This window comes from Parasteatoda tepidariorum, chromosome X2 (genome assembly GCF_043381705.1).
Source record: "Parasteatoda tepidariorum isolate YZ-2023 chromosome X2, CAS_Ptep_4.0, whole genome shotgun sequence".
NCBI lineage: Eukaryota > Metazoa > Arthropoda > Arachnida > Araneae > Theridiidae > Parasteatoda > Parasteatoda tepidariorum.
In genome coordinates, this window is record NC_092215.1 from 35,233,095 (window position 1) to 35,252,143 (window position 19,049).

At 28.9% G+C, this 19,049-nt stretch overlaps 1 protein-coding gene across 3 annotated transcripts in view; it reads right to left on the reverse strand.

Moving 5' to 3' along the window:
* The window catches only part of LOC107453411 (crossveinless c), a 326,116-nt gene that overhangs the window by 32,624 nt on the left and 274,443 nt on the right, over window positions 1-19,049 (reverse strand). For all 3 annotated transcript variants that reach the window (XM_043039800.2, XM_043039814.2, XM_043039807.2), the window contains exon 8: window positions 1,060-1,131. In XM_043039800.2, coding sequence (XP_042895734.1) covers window positions 1,060-1,131 — 72 coding nt within the window. The remainder of the gene's footprint in view (window positions 1-1,059; window positions 1,132-19,049) is intronic.

The following is a 19,049-nucleotide window of genomic DNA, read 5'->3' on the forward strand; positions in this document are numbered from 1 at the left end:
GCATTGCACATTAACCTACTTTTAGATTTCAGATAAATACATTTGTTTTTGCGAAATTGTAACTTTAAGAGACTTGCTTCAGCGGCATCCAAACTGGTTTTAATCGCTTTCAACAATAATCGAAGAAGATTTTTAAAAAAAAAACAACAAAAAAACAAAAAACAGACTAATATATAGTATTAGTTTACCTGTTTAAAATGACCTACTGTTTTGAATTTTCCAGAAACAATCCATGGAAGTTTTAAAAGTTATTAGCTCTCTTATAGCACTTTTTTTTTAAAATTTTTTTATTTATTTATTTTTATTAAAATAGGTTCGAAAACTGCGTCCTCTTTTTACTTCATATTTCAAATCTACATATATTTCAGAATTAAAATACACAAAAATTTTTTGTAAAGGAGATTCTTTTTTGCAATATAGAATTAGATCATAAAAAAAAAAGATTGTTGGAAAATTGAAAAAATTATATCGACGCAAAGACAATTCGTCATAGGAAAGATATAAGAAAAAAAGGTCTCTTAACTAGTGGACCCAGCTATCAGCATTAGTTTAACTAGTGGTTCCACGTACAGAAGTTAGCTTAACTAGTGGTTTGTCATACAGGAAGTTGATCCTATTTTCCTCTTCCGAATGGTGGGACACAGCTTTTATAGACTTACGCTATACTGAAATCTGATTATATGTAATTCATAGTGTTCCAACTTTTATTTTGTATGAGCATAAAATATTTTCATTTCTTAAAAAATACAACACACATTCATGAGATTAGAATTACATTTCTTTGGTACGTTGTAGGTGTGTAACAAATTTAATGCGTTACAACACACATTCATGAGATTAGACTTACATTTCTTTGGTACGTTGTAGGTGTGTAACAAATTTAATGCGTTACAACACACATTCATGAGATTAGAATTACATTTCTTTGGTATGTTGACGGTGTGTAACAAATTTAATGCGTTACAACACACATTCATGAGATTAGAATTGCATTTCTTTGGTACTTTGACGGTGTGTTACAAATTTAATGGGTTAAATAAAAATTAAAAAATTTCTTACCTTCGTACATCTGAGCATATTGTGGAAAACCTGCAGCACGCAACCAACTGCATGCTTCGATTGCTTGGAGTTCTAAAAAGGAAAAAAAAGGTAAGTTCAAATCGTTATTGAATATTACACTCAAAACACTGTATTTTTTAAAATCTACCAGAACAAAAATACAAGAAACTAAGAAAATGTATACGTTTTTTCACTGTCTCTCAAAAGCAGATAATAAAAAATGTATATGTAATGATGAACTAAGAATAAAATAAGTGAAAAAAACTTCAACTAACTCTTAAATAAAAATAATATAAATTAAAGTAGAAAAGAATCCCATATTTTGTTACGTTATCGTAACGAAATTTAAAATTAGAATTTGTAGTTTTAAGTCCTACATACCAAAAACAAGTAGAGATAAAACTGATAGTCAAGTACTATGCAGTAAAAATATTAAGCATATTCGCACTAACCTAAACAAATACGTTGAAATAATTAAAATATATCAAAGGTATAAAAACGTTATGATTTGTGACAAGATGTTTTTTAAAAGTTAAAAAAGAAAAACAATATTTAAGGCGAAAATTTTCCATCAGCGTTACAGGAAAGTTTCCCCCAGTTAAATTACAGTTACGAGGAGCTGTTACATAAAAAATATATGATTGCTGATTAAATATTATATAGACAGCGTAATTTGTACTAGGAAGTGACATTATTTATTATTATTTATTTCTTTATATTATAAAGCGAAAGAAATGGCGTGCTTACAAATGTACACTGTAAAAATTTCCGGATCAAAGTAGGGTAAAAAGTACTGTCACTCAGAGTGCCGGTACTTTTTACCAGATCTATTTTTAACGGAACAGGTTACAAATCAGATATACAATAACGAAAAATCAGATAGTACCGTAATTTTTACAGTAAAATCACTAAAACACTCTAATTAACTAAATATTACTGCAAAAATTATGGAATAATATTTTACGGATCATGCATCTAAAGAGCAGGCATTTTACACGCCAAATGAACTGTATTGTGTAAAAATAGATATAAAATAAACACAAGTTCTTAACCCTTTGACGCAGATGGAACTCCTGTGTCCCTTTAGCCTATTTTTTTTTCCTTCCCGAAGCCCTACTTACATGCATAACTATATTTTGGCATTATATTAAAGATCAAAAACTGACTAATAGTTACCGAAAAAAGTAGTAGGAAATTTTTTTTCCATTCATACTCTAAAATTTATCAATAATTAATTTTGAAAATTAAAGAAATTTTAATGATGAATAACTTTTTCTCTCAGATCTACATAACTGCAAATTTGAAAAATTATTGTTTGGAAGAAAGTCGAGGTGGAAGATTTTTCCTTAAGGTAGAAAAAGACACAGGTGTTTTATGCTGTATTTTATAACCTTACATTATTAAAATACGAAATGTATTATTTTTCTCTTAATTTAACCTAAATTAATACAAAATAGTGAAAAAAGTATGGAAAATATGTTTAATAAAAATTCTGCGCCAGAGGGATAATATGATAAGTTACTTCTATTTAAATCAATTTACACGCTTTTACTCGAGGAGAAATTTAATTAGCCTTTCAAGGTTAAAGAATTAGAATTAAATAATTTGTGTTAATATCTCGTAACACTTTTTTATGAATGAAAAAGTGAGGATGCATTTATTAAAAATAGTTGTTAATCAAATTGTAATAAGTTACTATAGAAAGAGAATTTGTAAGTTCCGAGTAGTTTAGTTTTCGATTCCAAGTATTTACTAATTCAAATTGAAAGTAGTAATTTTTTTTATAAATTATTTCAGGAATTGCCTCGTGACCTATGTTTCTGGAAAAAAAAATAAAGCTCTTAAACTTCGGCGTGCGAAGCATCTGTTCCAAAAATAGTACATCACACAAATCCTCTTAATTAAAATTTCGGCAAAAAATTAATTAATAGAAAAGAGTTATTCGGAAGTTTCCCTAGAAAGACGAAAACAATTTTAATTTACAAGAATGTGACTTAATTTGATGCATTAATTAAGTCCGTTCAGTAATTAGTAATTACGATTAAATACCATTTGCATCGACCAGTAATTTCTGATACCGAAATAAACTCCTATCTGGTATAAGTTGGAAAAAGAAATTAGCTTATTTTTAAAACACATTAGATTTTCGATTATTCGGCACTCGGTTATCCGGACATTTTCTGGTCAGTACGGAAACATATGAGAATTGATTATTTACAAAAATTTCAGATGAAAATGACTTAAATTTTTATTAACTAAGTACGTTTGAAACTTTAAATGACGTAAAAACGTAGAACAGTAGCTCTTATTTTTAGCACCGTCATACTATGCACCTGATATAGTTGTGGCATCTACACTGAAGAGCCATTACATTATGACCACCCTCCATCTATAACAATGGGCTCGCCCAGGTTTTCATGGGGCACATTAGGACCCATAATCCTCACAGAACAATCCCTGACGTCTGTAAGCTACTTGAACATAGTTGCAGACCAGGTTCACCCATTCATGGCAACAGTTTTTCCTGCGGGGGATGGTGTTTACCAACAGGATAATGCACCATGTCATAAGGGTCGAATCGTCATGGATTGGTTCGAGGAACATTCCAGTGACTTTCAAGTCATGTCTTGGCCCCCAAATTCACCTGACCTTAATCCAATAGAGCATTTGCGGTCCTACTTGGAAAACCAAATTCGCGCTGCCACGCTACCCCCTCGCAATTTGAGGGAATTGCAGGACCAGATGGTGAGCGCTTGGTACCAGATACCTCAGACTACCTATCAGCACCTTGCGGAATCAATGCCACGGCGGGTGCTAGCAGTTTTGAGGGCTAAAGGTGGTCCTACATGTTATTAGCAGGGTGGTCATAATGTAATGGCTCTTCGGTGTATATCATAATTTACTGTAATCGGCAACAAATCTGATCGATTGTGTTAGATTTGTAAAGCCAGAGATGTAGTTTTTAAATCACGTGAATACGGACATTACCATGCAATAATACGCAACAACTCTATTGTAGTTTTATCCACTAATTAATCAGTAATTTCGATTGGGCCGAGATAGCCTAGTTGGCAAGGCGTTGGACTCATTTTCGTGAGAATGGAGTTCGAATCCAGCCGGCCGGATTGGTGCACGTTAAATTTGTCGGGTCGCAAAGTCCACCATGTTCCCATAACATATTCTGGGGGTAATGAATTGGAGATTGATCGTTCTCTGGTTCAGGTCAAAATTACGATCTGATGATGGATGTATGAATGAGTCCACCCTATTAACGGGTATGACGTACGGCTGTTTCAGAAGTCGAATTCTTGGTCATAGATGGCGCCACAGAAAAACAAGAACAGTTGCCTTAATGACCAACGACAACAACAACAAGTAATTACGATTAAATACCGTTTGAATCAACCAGCAAGTTCTGATACCGAAATAAAATTCGATCTGGTAAATGCTGTAAAAAAAATTAGCTTATTTATAAAACATATTAGATTTTCGATTATCCGATACTTGGTTATCCGGATATTTTTTTGGTCAGAGCGGGGACATTTGAGGAGGAAGTTTTTAACAGTCCAAAAGTTCCAGATGAAAATAGCTTATATTTCTATTTTAACTAAGTTTGTTTGAAGCTCCAAATGATGTAAAAATGTACAACAGTAGACCTCATTCATTAGCATCGTCATACCATGCACCTAATTGACTTGTTACACCTATATCGTGATTTACCATAACCGACAACAAATCGGATCGATTGTGTTAGATTTGTAATGTCAGATATGCAATTTTTAAATCACGTGGATCGTATTGCCATGTAACAATACGCGACAACTCTATCGTTATTTTTCATAATCTGCATTAAAACGAATCGATTGTTTGAGATTCGTAAAACAAAATGTATATTAAATTTTTTAAATCGAGTGAGTACTAATAAGATGCAAATACAACTTTTTTAAACGTTGTAAAATTGCAGAGTATGTATTTTTTTTGTTATATCTCTTACTTTTTAACATCGTTATGCCATCTACAGTTTCATGATACCTTGTGATTTCCCACAATCGGCGAAAATACGAATCGATAGTGAGATTCGTAATCGCGTGAATACGAATCGCTATGTTGTATGGAAAAGCGATTCCTATATTATTAAATTTAGGTAATGTCATTTTGAAAAGCAATCATATTCAATTCATAATGTCATTTTGAAAAGCAATCATATTCATAGAAAAGCGACTCCCATATTATTAAATTCAGGTAATGTCATTTTGAAAAGCAATCATATTCAAATCGTGAAATTTAGCTTTATATAACTAGTAGCATTTTTTAATATTCATTTTTGAGTGAAATTCGCACATTATAACTGCAGCTGCTCTAGAATCCAGCTTCGTACAAGTAAGAAGCCACAAAGAAAATGAGATAGATACCTCTTAGTTTTTGCACCTAGAACAGGATCTTACATTCATCAAAAACTCTATTAACTCTAATTTGAGACTTTTTCTTTTTGAATAAAAACAGATTATCATTAAATGATTAAGAATTATCCTTAAAAGCATGGACACATCTTGTCTCCCTTTGTGGCACGCCAACGTGCTTGGAGAAAGCTTGATCTAAAAGTAATAAATTATGAATAAAACTGCTTGCCAAACCCTGTTAACATGAAGACGCTTAAAAATAATATTTACACAGATGAGAAATTATGAACTGACTTGTCAACTGAACTATAATGATAAGTTCGGGCTTGCTTAGGTGGACCGAGTCTATGCGAGACAAAAGACTGATAATCCAAGTCCGTCCAAGCCCACATGATTTTCTTTTAAGTCAGAACCCACCCAATCCTTAGATAATTTAATATATATGTCAGGTCTGGGTGTCACATAAAATAAATTTATTGCCCCAACAGTTTTTTGATTATGTCTGAAGTAGGCCATTAAGGGAATACATACCTTCTAAGAAGAGCAACTATATCGAATGATTTTATTTTTCAAGGTGTAAATTTAATGTGCAAGGTGAAGCTATTATTTTCTGGAAATGAGCTAATAATTCCTGAAAATATTATGAGAATTATATAATTATGTGTCTCAAAGTATTCTTCATTTACCGCAATGTACTCTTGTATTTAGACGTAAAATTTTCATAAGCTTCTTTTTATGTCTTCGTTTGGATTGCTTTTTAATTCGATGTAAAAGTTTCAGAAGCCAGTTTTTATGATTTCGTTCCGAATGCTCTTTCACTAGACATAGTTTCAAAAGTTACTTTTTTTGTGTCTTCGTTCGGAATGCTTTTTCATTTGATGTCAAAATTTCGAAAGCTACTTTCTTTGGAATGCTCTTTCATTAGATGTATAAGTTTTAAAATCTACTCTTTATGCCTTCGTTTAGAATACTCTTTAATTAGACGTAAAAGTTTCAAAAGCTACTTTTCATGTTTCCGTTTGGAATGCTCTTAAATTAAACGTATTAGTTTCAAAAAATAGTTTTTAGGCCTTCGTTTGGAATGCTTTTTCGCTAGACATACAAGTTTCAAAAGCTACTTTTTTATGTTATCGTTCGGAATGCATTTTAATTTTTAGGTTGGAGTTTTCTAAATGGCTTCGACATCTTTAAACCTTGCTCGTTTGACGCATTTTTCGATTTCGGTGGTAGAGAAGATAGATTATTCACCATACTCGTCGGGAAAATTGTTTTTAGAATTTTTGTTTCCGAAATTGAAAAATTTGGAATAAGGTGTTTAATTTATTGAAAAGATCCGAATTGAAGAACATTATGAAAGAAGTTTAAAAAGTTGCTTTTGAAACCAGATGTGCACGAAGTACAGATGTGCATTACATCAAATGAAGGTCACTTTGAAACCATATTAAATAGGTATGTGATTCATAATATTTTCAGAAGTTACAAGATCAGTCCTGCACTGAGACAAAAATTCTGGTAAAATTACCGTACTTTATAACGGAAATGATATTTCTGGTAAAAAAAACAATTCTGGTTATAAAACCAAAAACAATATTTTAATCACTCGCTTGGTAATTTTCTTGTTCGTATGGCAATGGTTATTCGTATGGCAATGGTTTTTGATGTTTCTATGAAGTCAGAAACACGGTAAATTTTACCATATTTAGGCTATGCATTTTTTCTTCGTGAGCAAATTAGCAGTCGCAACTTGCATCTTTGTTTTGCAAGTAAGTGTGTTGATATAAATAAGTCAATATAAGTTTCATTCATGGGCTCAGTCCCTGTGCCAGGTAAAGTTCTTCTAATGCCTAAAACATTATCGAGGCTGCAATAAGATGAACTTTTTTCCATATAAAGAACTATGTCAAACATTCTAACAGCATAATATGAATGAAAGTTTAGAAATGCCAGGAACATTTTTTTTCGCTTTTTGTTTCATCACTAGCGTTGAAAAACTGACCCATGCTGGATTTAAAGCTATGAACCCAACCCAGAAGACAAGGGTACACTAGGGTTAAGCATTGGAACTAATTTTTCTTCATGACAAACTTTTTGATGAAACTATCCCGCCTTTGCGTTACACGAACAAGAAAACCACAAATACTTCCATGGTTAGCCCGACGGTCATTAACGATGTACAATATTTTATTGTCATTAAATATGGATGTGCATTAAATAAAAATTCAGTTGAGTATGTTAAGGGATTGGGTAAGTCCAAAAAATTAAGTTTTCTCTTTTTTCCTTCTGAGAATTTCAAAAAATTTTAAGGCAATTAAAAATTATTCACACGTGTAGTTCAAAATATATTTTTTTTACCTTCTTAATTTCCAACTTCTCATCATTTAAAATGCCTGAAAAAGTTATCGAAATTTTAACGATGTAACTTTTTATTTCTAAACCCAAGAATAATATAGAATTTAGTGCTTACTAAAAAAGTTATTTTCTTTTTTTTCCCCAAAAAAATTCTTTAACGGTGTTGCTATATTTAATTTAGTTTTCCTCAGAACTCAAGTACAGATTACTTGAAAAGCTACAGAAAAAATATCTACTTACGAGCAATTTATATTAAATTCTTCTTTAAAGACTAGCATCAAATCTAGCATTACAGGTAGAATACAATTTAAATTCTGCGAAAAACAGATTCCTTTTATATTAAACGATTTTCAATTTGCATTTTTGTTTGTCTTTTTCTAAAAAAAGATATTAACTTTGTTGCCATCTTTCACCGGAAGATAGAAGGTGTACTACGCAGATCGCATTATTAATTCTTTTAAGAAATTGAAGAGACAATTCCAAGAGCAAATGAACGGGGTCATTCAGGTATTATTCGTGGGTGCGCCTTAGCGAACACCTGACGTACGCCTACACGTACACACGCTGGTTTGTAAAAGATACACACTATTTCTTCATTATGTAGGATGTTGGTTCCATTAAATGGACGTTTGCGACAAACAAAACACGTGACGTTGTCATTAGCGTTGGATTATAGAGTTGGGCGACCAACAAGTGTTTGTTTTGAATACACTGATGCAAGAATTCAAGGGTTAAGCCCACAATGACCAAATGTCTTTCTGTGTTCTACTTTTTCTTTTCAACAGCTTATTTACTTTTTTTTCTTTTCTTTTCATTTTTTATTTATTATTTATTTTTGAAAATATAGAAAACTTTCAGAGTTTTTATTGCCACTGCAAAGCAAAAATAAGAGTTACAGGAGTTCATTTACATTAATATATAATTGTATTTTAAAATATAATGATTAAACGATGATACCCTAGCAACAATTATATCTTGACTCCAGTTTGGCTTAACATGGGTCCTATTTGATCATGCATCGAGGGACCAATATCGGCCTTTATGGGGCCAATATAGAGCCTATATTGGCTGAAAAATGAATATAAAATATCGGGTGAATCTGACAATTCCATATAGGGCCTATATTGGTTGTTAAGTGGCTGGAAAATATAGGGTCAATCGGATAATTCTATATAGGACCAATATCGGAAAAATAACTGCCCTTTCAACACTTATTGAGTCACGATTCGTGAATATTGGTCCAATGACGGCCTGAGTTATTTTGCTGCAAGGGTAGTTTTTTATAATGCTAAAAATGTTATTTGTATTCAATTTGTGCTGTAAAATATAAAACAGAAATAGACACTTAAAATGCTTGGTGATACAATTAGTGAAGACAAAATATATTAGTGTTTAATTTTTCCCTTTTATTATCACTTAAAAGTAATGCGAATATAAAAAAAATCAACAAGAAAATAATTTTATTTCAATCTTTAGAACAAATCTTTTTATTTTATTTTGAAATAGTCATTTTTATAGATATCATGGCCTTTGTAATTTTCATGTAATGTAAAAATTAAATGTGTATGAAACATTTTTGAACTTCAGATATATACTTCAGATATATTTTCTAATATATTAAATAAGTAAAACAACACGAATTATAAATATATAATAAAAAGAAAAATATGTTTTAGTTGCTATGAGTATTAACATACGTGTTTCATCATTTTCAAAGAAATAAAAAGTAAATTATGTAACATTTCAGTGTATATAATTTGGCAACTTATGAAAAATGTAAAAATTTTATTATACATTTTCAACTACAATAGTTTAAAAACTATGAAAGCAGTTTAGGAAATTACGAAAAATAGTAATTGAATCATGTATGCATTGCATACAAATGTATACATGATTCAAAGTAATGTATACAAATGAATGCATTTTTTTACAAAATAATCTTTAATTTCAAAAATATTATTTAAAAGATGATAAAATCACATTTATTATGTTTTATTGACTATAGACGAATAACTACATGTAATAAATTAATTGTTTTTGACATCGAAACATTATTTTTCTCAAAGGAAGAGCGGCATAACTTTTAATACATAAATATTTATGTAAGCAATCTTTTTAAAGGAAACAGGAATATATATATGACTAACTGAGTTAAATTAAAGTTTTAATAAAATTTTACATAATTTTTTTTCAATATTTAAATTTTGAGAAAGTAATAATTTCAGAGCTAGAAAACTTTGTTACGAAAATAATTGAAATAAAAGGCACCAGGTTCAACTTCGAACAAAAAAATAAATAGTAAGATATTGAAAAATAAATTTTTAATCTAAACACAAAAAGTAAAATGAAAAGAAATTTAGATGCCTAACTTTTATTTGGCAAAAATTATGTGGACAATTTATGGTAGAAGCATAGCTATTAGTAGTATTTTTTCCCTCACTTTTATTAAAAGCTATAAAAACATTTTCAACGAAAGCTTTTGCAATATAGCTATTATTTTATTTCATATTTAATTAGCTGTATTGAATTAAGGTTTTCATAAAATTTTAGTTATGCAATATTTAAATTGTGAAAAAGTAATAATTGCAGGTCTAGAAAACTTAGTTAAGAAAATAACTGAAATAAAATGCTCTAAGTTCAACTTCAAACAAAAAATTAAACAGTAAGACTCTTAAAGATAAATTTTTAATTTAAACGCATTAAGAGTGAAATAACAATGAATTTAGACATAATATCTATGACGTAAATGTATCATTAATTTATAATGGACAATTTATTGTATCGCAAATAGCTTTTCTTTTATTTTCATTTTATTTATTATTAGTTGTCATTAAATGAGAAAATCTTGTCATTAAATGAGAAAATCTTAAACAGAGTAAGATATATTTATCTTTCCCATTACGCCATAAGATTATAAATTGACTGTGTTTGATGGAATCTAAGGCATCATATTGCGTGCTATAAGACAATAATAACTTATTTTGCACAAAAGGCTCCCCTTGCATCCAAAAATAAGTGTAATTCGTCTAATTTAGGCACATTATTTGCTTTAAATTGATACTTATTATAAGTTTTAAATTGATACTCATTATTAATTTTTAAACGAAAAATGTTGAGAATGGTAGAAGTATCAGTAATAAGGTAACTTTTAGTGAATGAACATAATATCTTAGTTGACCAAAATAGCAATAATAATGCCAATTATTGTATAAAAATTGCTTTGCCAGGTACAACGATATAATTTTTACGCAGGGACCTTTTAGTTTGGCATTTGCAGGTATGTTTCCAATTCTAATTATACTATTTAATAGTGATTATTTTATGCATTTAAACAATATTAGTAACAATGTTTAAAAAATTATTTAATCGAAGTGATACTTATTATTATTATTTAAAGAAAAAAATGGAGAGAATGGCAGAGAAGTATCAGTAATAAGGTAACTCTTAGTGAATGAACATAATCTCTTAGTTGACAAAAATATCAATAATAATGCTAAGCATTGTATAAAAATAGCTTTGCAAGAGACAGCGATATAATTTTTACGTAGGGACCTTTCAGTTTGGCATTTGCAGGTTTGTTTCCAATTCTAATTATACTATGTAATAGTAATTATTTTATGCATTTAAACAATATTAGTAACAATATTTAAACAATCATTTGATCGAATTGATACTTATTATTAATATTTAAAGAAAAAATGGACATAATAGTAGAGAAGTATCCGTAATAAGGTAATTTTAAATAAACGAAAATAATCTCTTTGCTGACAAAAATATAATAACAATAATTATTGTACAAAAATAACTTAGTAGACGAGTATAACGATATAATTTTCATGCAAGAACGTTTTTAGTTTGGTATTTCCAGCTATGTTTTAAACAATAATTGTGCCATTTAAAAGTAATTATTTTACCCATTTTAACAAAAGCAAACAATTTGTAACAATAGACGCTTTATGACCGAAACATTATTAATAAAAAAAGTATAAACCAAATATAACTGTCTATTGTAAAAGCCATTTTATAATTACATTCAAATTTGGAAACTATCAATGTCTTTTAAAAATGATTTTATCAATATAATTTACAGTAACTAGAAAAAACAATAATAAAATTTTAAGGCTCTGCATCTCAAAATGAACAAAAATGAAGTTGGTCCACACTGTAAAAAATTCTGGTAAAAAGTACCGGCACTCAGGGTGCCGGTGCTTTTTACCATATAATTCATTTTTACCGGAGCATGTTACGGTTCAAAATATATGATACATCGCAATTTTAATAGTAGTAATTATCGCAAAATCACTGAATAACTCTAATTAATACGTTCATGCCGGGAAAAGTAAAAATACTGGTACGGGAAAAGAGGAAATACTGGTAGAAGAACTATTTCAACATTAGATAATATTCGGGAGGAGTTAATCTATTCTCAACAATAACAATTCACTGTAAGGAAATTTATCACGGTGAAGAAGCAATTCAATATAAAAATTGCCTCCGTTAAAAACAATTGGTAGTTATGGATTTTTATTATTCCCGGAAAAAAACTAAAAAATTAAATTTATAGTTACCAGTTTTTACTCCGGTGCGCTGCCAATCTAGCGTGACCCACCAGTGGGTCACCCCCCCGGCGTGAACGTGTTAATTAAATATAACTGCAAAAATTACGGTATAATATTTTGCGGTAAAAACGGATTTTACGGATGCTGCACCCGAAGTTCCTGCACTTTATATAGTAATTTGATCCGGAATTTTTTACAGAGCGATTCAAATAGGGCCTTAATAGTCATGGAATTTATCATTTTCTCTAGCGCATTAAATTGCACATCAAACTTCGTGCAAAAAAAGTAAATTTGAAAATAAATAAAGGCTTTTATTATAAAAATAAAAGGGTAAATTAAATTATTTTGAGTAGCAAGAAGAGTCTTTACACAATGGCAGTACGCAAAACATGCTCAGATAAACTACATAATTTTCATAAAATAAAAACTATTACACTGTAAGTAATACTACCTTATAAATGATGTAAAAAGTGCGAAAAGGACATTAATATTAATAAAAAAAATATATCACTTCTTTAACCTTGTTAAAAAAAGCAAAAGTTGGAACTGATATTCGGAAATAAATATCTTTATTTCAATAAGAAGAAAAAAAAATCTGCAAAAAAAAAAAAAAAAAAAAAAAAAATTATATTTCACTTCTGTCCAAACTCGTCGGTAAATTAAGTTATTTAGGTCCTTCTAAATCAGCTTTCCTCCCTTTATTTTTTTAAAAAAAAAAGAAAAAAGAATTGAATTATACATTCAAATGCAACTTCCGGTTTCACCAGTTTTAAGTACCGCTGTATAAAGCAGAATCATGTATTTGAAGCTTCTAGATATGAAGATAACTTTAATTAAAAACTGTCTTGTTGGAAAAAGACGCGTTAATAGGAAAATAAATAAAAAATATTTCTTCAAAACCCTCTACACCGTAAAAAATTCCCGTTAAAATTACGGTAAAATGCACCGGCTACGGTGAAAAGTACATTTTAACGTAAAATCCATATTTACCAGAACATGCTATGGAACAAAAATCCTGATATACCGTATTGTAATATATTTTACGGTAAAAATGAATTTTACGAGTAATGCATCAAAAATGTCGGTAGTTTATGTTGTAATTTAATTCGGATTTCTTTACGATGCATGTCTTACAACCAAAGATATCAAAAATAAATATTTAGTAAAAAAAAAGAATATAATGAATCAGTATAATTCATTTTCTAAAATTTCACACTCATTTTAAATTATGAACAATTATAAACATCATATCATTTAAAAATTTTAAATTATTTTAAATTGCTTGAAATCAAAATAAACCTTGAAAAGTTGCGATCTATGAAATTTGATGAAACATATTTAGATGCGAAAGCTTGATTAAGGGGAATTAAATGAATTAAAATTTACTTTATTGTTAAATTATTTTTAAAAAGAAGCAAATGAAATAGTGTTTTAAATCTAGCGACTACCTTTTATGACTAAAAATATCAAAATTAAATATTTCGTTAAAATAATGAAATGAACCAGTATCATTTATTTTCCAATTATTATTTATTTTTTGCCCAGTTATTTTAAAAATCATTTTTAAAATTTGAATTTAATAGAATTCAAATTACATAAAACATTAATATATTCACAGCAAAATAAAATGTAACTAATAAAAAATTTATGATAGCATTAGAGACGAATTTTTTAGAGGTAAATGCGATAGAATTATTTTAATTTCTCATTTATTTATTTTTTTAACGAAGCAAACGATTAAAAAATAAGGTTACAAAAAAATAGAATACTAAAAATTTGCTTTCTTCTTTATATTTTTAAAAAAATTAATCAGCGAATTGATATTTAAATTTTTATTAAACGTTAATTAAATGAATATAGACAGAGATGCCAGCTTGCTTTGCTTTGTAAAAAAATATTTTCTAGTGGTAATGAATTTTTAGTTATTTTGAGTATAGTACATTTCATTTTATCTTTTATTTCTTCTTTTATTTGATCGAAGTTTCAGATGAAATGCAACTCAATCAGGTTTCCCACTCAATTTCAGAAAAAAAAAATTCCTTACTTTTCCAAGTATATATCAGGTAAATTTCAATGGAAGTCCAAACCATGTAATTTTTCATCAGAAAACTTTAATTATTTTTATTTGTGATGTCAAATATTAGATTTTGTGAGCAAAAACATATAATAGAATGATGAGAATGGAAGCAGGAAAAAGTTTTAGGAACTATGAAAGGATTTTATGAAATAATAATAGAAAATATAATCATTTAACTCGAATCTCAATAATTGATAACTGTTACTGACAGTTTTAAGACGGGTTGTTTTCCAGATATGATATAAGACTTTTCAAGGTTTTTAGTAAAAAATTATAACTTTTCCTGACTATTCCCTGTTTTTTAGAGTTAAGATAAAAATTCCCTGACAATTCCAGGTTTTCCCTGTTTTCCCAGACCCGTGGGAGCTCTGTTTATTTCATTTATCTCGTTTTGATTCTTATAAAGAGTGGGCGTAATTATCCTTATTCTGCAAGTTTTGCTATTTTATTCGCTACCTATTTAAAGAAACTTTTGCAGAAAACGGAGCAGTAGGCATCTCTGCATAAAAGAAGACAAACATTTGTAAATTAACTGAAAATTGCTGAGTTTTTGAGATCTAGGTTGAGTAGCTCTATATTTTTTATATTTTATAAGCATAAAATCAACGTAGTTTTTAATATCTTTTTATGAACTAATTAATTTAGTTTAATTACCCTTTCGACACGCTATTTTAGTTATAAAACATTGCCATTAAAAAGTAAGTCAGTCATTTTATTCCTAGCTCGTTCGTGAATATAGCTGAAAAGAAAACTTTTACATTAAAAGGTCATAAGTTAATATCATATCCCCAGCATTATCAAAGCTTAAGTCGATTCAAGTGGCGTGAAAGGCATATTATTCGACCTCTAAGGGCAAAAGCGATGTTTGAGAACCTGCGTAGTTCTTCTCTTATGAGGAATTTCCTTTTGAAGTTAGGGTGAGGCATTATTTTACGAATCTAGATAAGATTCAATTATCATTTGAAATAGAAAAAAAATGGTTTTTACTAGTTGAAACGTTTTAGGCAATTAAAAAGTAAAAAAATATTTTTACACATATTTAGTTTTCCTTTGTACTGCTACAGTAGTGGATATTGCTTACACAAAAACAAATGTTGAAGAGTTATGAAACTAATATTTTTCGCTGTAGTGCAAGGCTATAGATTAAGCTGGTTTACACCGGTACGTTCTTAAAATGATAATCCTTAAATACGTCTTTAAAAAATATATAATCTCGGAAGTTTAAATGTTTAATACACTGATGGAAACACTGTTAGAGTGTTTTCACCTAACATGGTTTAACAACCAGAATTTTATGGCACCAACTAAACCAGTTTACTAGAACGTTATGAAACTAGCACCAACTAGATCAGTTATTCAGTTAAATTTCTTTCTTACGGTTAAAAAACCATGCCATTTAAAAAATAGTATAATTTTGTATTTATTGTTTTATAACCATACAAGTTGTAAACGGCTTTAAAACCGTTAAGATTAAAAATGCTCTTTACCATAAACTTTACGGTAAATTCAATGGGCAGAGTACTGTCGGTTATTTTACTACTATTTTAAAAGGAAAATTCTAACAAGGGGTTTAAAGCTGGGATTTAGTTGGTTTAAACAGGTATGTTCTTGAAAAGATAAAATTTAAAAAAATATATTATCTCGGAAATTTAAATTTTAATTATTAGAAATTTTTGAAAAAATACTTATTTTATTTATATTCAATATTGTTATTGTTTTTTTTTTTTAAATTAAAGTGTTTAAGCTTACTGGTTTTTGAATGATTTGAGTCCCATAAGTTATGCCAAAAGTAATATCACTTCGCAAAATTAAGTTTTTAATTCGGAAAGATTCGTGTGTCGGTGTACCAGGAGCAAAATTATAGCGAAGTTTTAATGACATCTGGATAACAGCAAACAAGAAACGAAAAAAATAATTAAATAGATCCCAAGAAATAAGCTACAAATTTTAGCATTTATGACATTATATGAAAAGGTGCATTGTAAAACATTGCAAATCAAATTGCGGGGAAAAGTACCGGAACTCAGAGTGCTACTTTTTACCGTAAAATCCATTTTGACTGGACTATATTACGGAGAAAAAAATCTGATCGATCGTAATTTTACAGTAATAATTACAGTAACATCTGATCGATCGTAATTTTACAGTAATAATTACAGTAACATCACTGAATCATTGTAATTAAATATATATCACTGCAAAATTTACTGTATAATATTTTACGCTGAAAATGGATTTTACGGATGATGCACCCGAAGTGCCGGTACTTTACACCGTAATTTGATCCGGGATTTTTTACAGGGCAAAAGAGATGCCATAGTACATAGCACTCTTTTAAATGAATTGAGGAAAAATAACTGTTTTATCTCAAGTTCAATTTCAGACAGTTTTTCAACCATTCAATTTAACACTTAGATTATTTTTCAACGAAGTCTAATCAAATTATTTATCCTCGAATTATTATTTCATTTAGAAAAACAATCAAATATGTGCACTCTACACTCAAAGTTGACAAAATTAAAATATTTAAACTATAAAAATAAATTATCCAAACGAGGAAAGTATTTTTGACTAAAAGCGAGCTTATATGCAGTTTTATCTCAGAATGCTAAATGCGCTTACTCGGAAATCGGGTCTTTTAATTTAATTTCTTAACTTTTGGTTGACTTAGATAAAACAAGAAATAAGTTACGAACTTTGGTAATCATAAGGAAGCTTTAGACAAAAGGGTAAAAGCAATTTCAGGTACATAGCTCCCTTTTAAGTGAGAGGAGGAAAAATAACAGTTTTAGCCCAACTGCCATTTCAGAGAGATATTAATCTTCGTCATTGGCACTAAGTTCAGCACTTCGATTATTTTTATAAGAACAGCTCATAAAACCATTTTCCTTAGAATTATTCTAAGGTAACGGATTTAAGAGTAAAAAGAATATTCTCTCGGAAAGAGAGCTTAACACTCTAAGTTACCATGGTTACAAGAGTTTGAAAGCAGTTGCTAGGAAACCATAAGAAATTTCATGTTCTTTTATAATCAGAAAGTATTTAAAGAGAGTTACAAGCCTCAAAAGCGTTAAGTAGGTAACAAAGCAAAATATGTTGAGCAACAGCTGGTATGAAATTTGATGTGTTAATTATCATAAGTATGAAAAAAAATATACGGATTTATTTGACTTAATCACAAAAATCTTTGATGAATAGCTAAAATATTTCAATGTGAATCAGAATGTTCAGATATTTGCCAATGACGAAAATAATTTATTAGAGGAATTGTAAGATCAATTTGGAATTCTCGTAATCTGTGTCATAGAATATTTTACAAATTAATATTGCCCAGCAATATCAAGAGTTAATTATTAATTTTCTTTAGCACCGTTTTACTAACAAAGCAAATAAATAAAATATTTTTTAATGCAATAAAACTTCCGAAAGAATGATTTATTGCTTTTAAAGAGAACTTATTTGTATAATGATAACTCTAAAAACTGATTTAAGGCTAAAATATATGCTTCTAAGCTGAAAATATTTTATTTCGAAGTTATATTTTAAAACATAAATTGTATAAGCAAGATTTAAAAAATATGCTTTATAAGTTCAAAAAAAGCTTTCATTTAAAATTAAAAAATAAGTTTTGAAAGTTCGTTAACGTTTTGAAACTTAAAGAGAGTTAAAAGACAGGCATCGTGACATTATTTTATAAAAATTTTATTTTCAAATTATTGATTGGTTGAGATAATGTATAGATACATATTGATTTAAACACCATTTAAAAATCATGATGTAAATAAATTGCCTGAGAAATTGAGATTTTGATTATTTTGAAAATTTTAAAAATGAGTATTCAACTACTTTAATATGAGTAAAACGGTTGACAAAATAATAATAATGCAAGTGTTGATAAATTTCTTCGATAAGAAGAAAATTTGCTTAAATACGGTTTAAATTTTTATGGGGCCCTATTAATCAAATAGTTCATTTTAGTTTGAGTAAAAAATATGAATAAATAATAATAATAATAATAATGTATTTAAATTTCTTCATACTAAACAAGTTGATTTTCGTATAGTTAATTTCTTATATGACGTCGTCAATTAATTATTGAACTATTTTAATATGAGTAAAGTGAAAGAATAAGAATAAATAATAATGTAGAAAGAAAGAATAAATAATAATGTAGAAAATTTTTTTTAATAAAAAAAAACTTGATTTACGTATTTTTAAGCTTTTTATATACTGCTTTTTAGTCCCACTGGAACAAGAAAGCGGGGAAGGTCGCGGTTAAGATGGGCTGACACGATGGAGTTCGATTTTCTTCCAATAATGATAAGAATTGGAGATCAAGATAAATCGGAAGATGTTATGGAGAAGTCTTCAAAGGAAGGCATTGGCCCACATTGGGCTGTCTGGCCAACAATGATGATGACGATAATATGACCCACTAGTCAATAATTTTAAGATGATTAAAAGGTACGAAAAAATAAATAATTAACCATGTGGATACATTTTCTATACAAAAGAAAATTGATTTACTTTATTTTAAACTTTTTACTTGGATCAATTAATGTTATATGAGCTTATAAACAATAAATAATTATTCAATTATTTTAA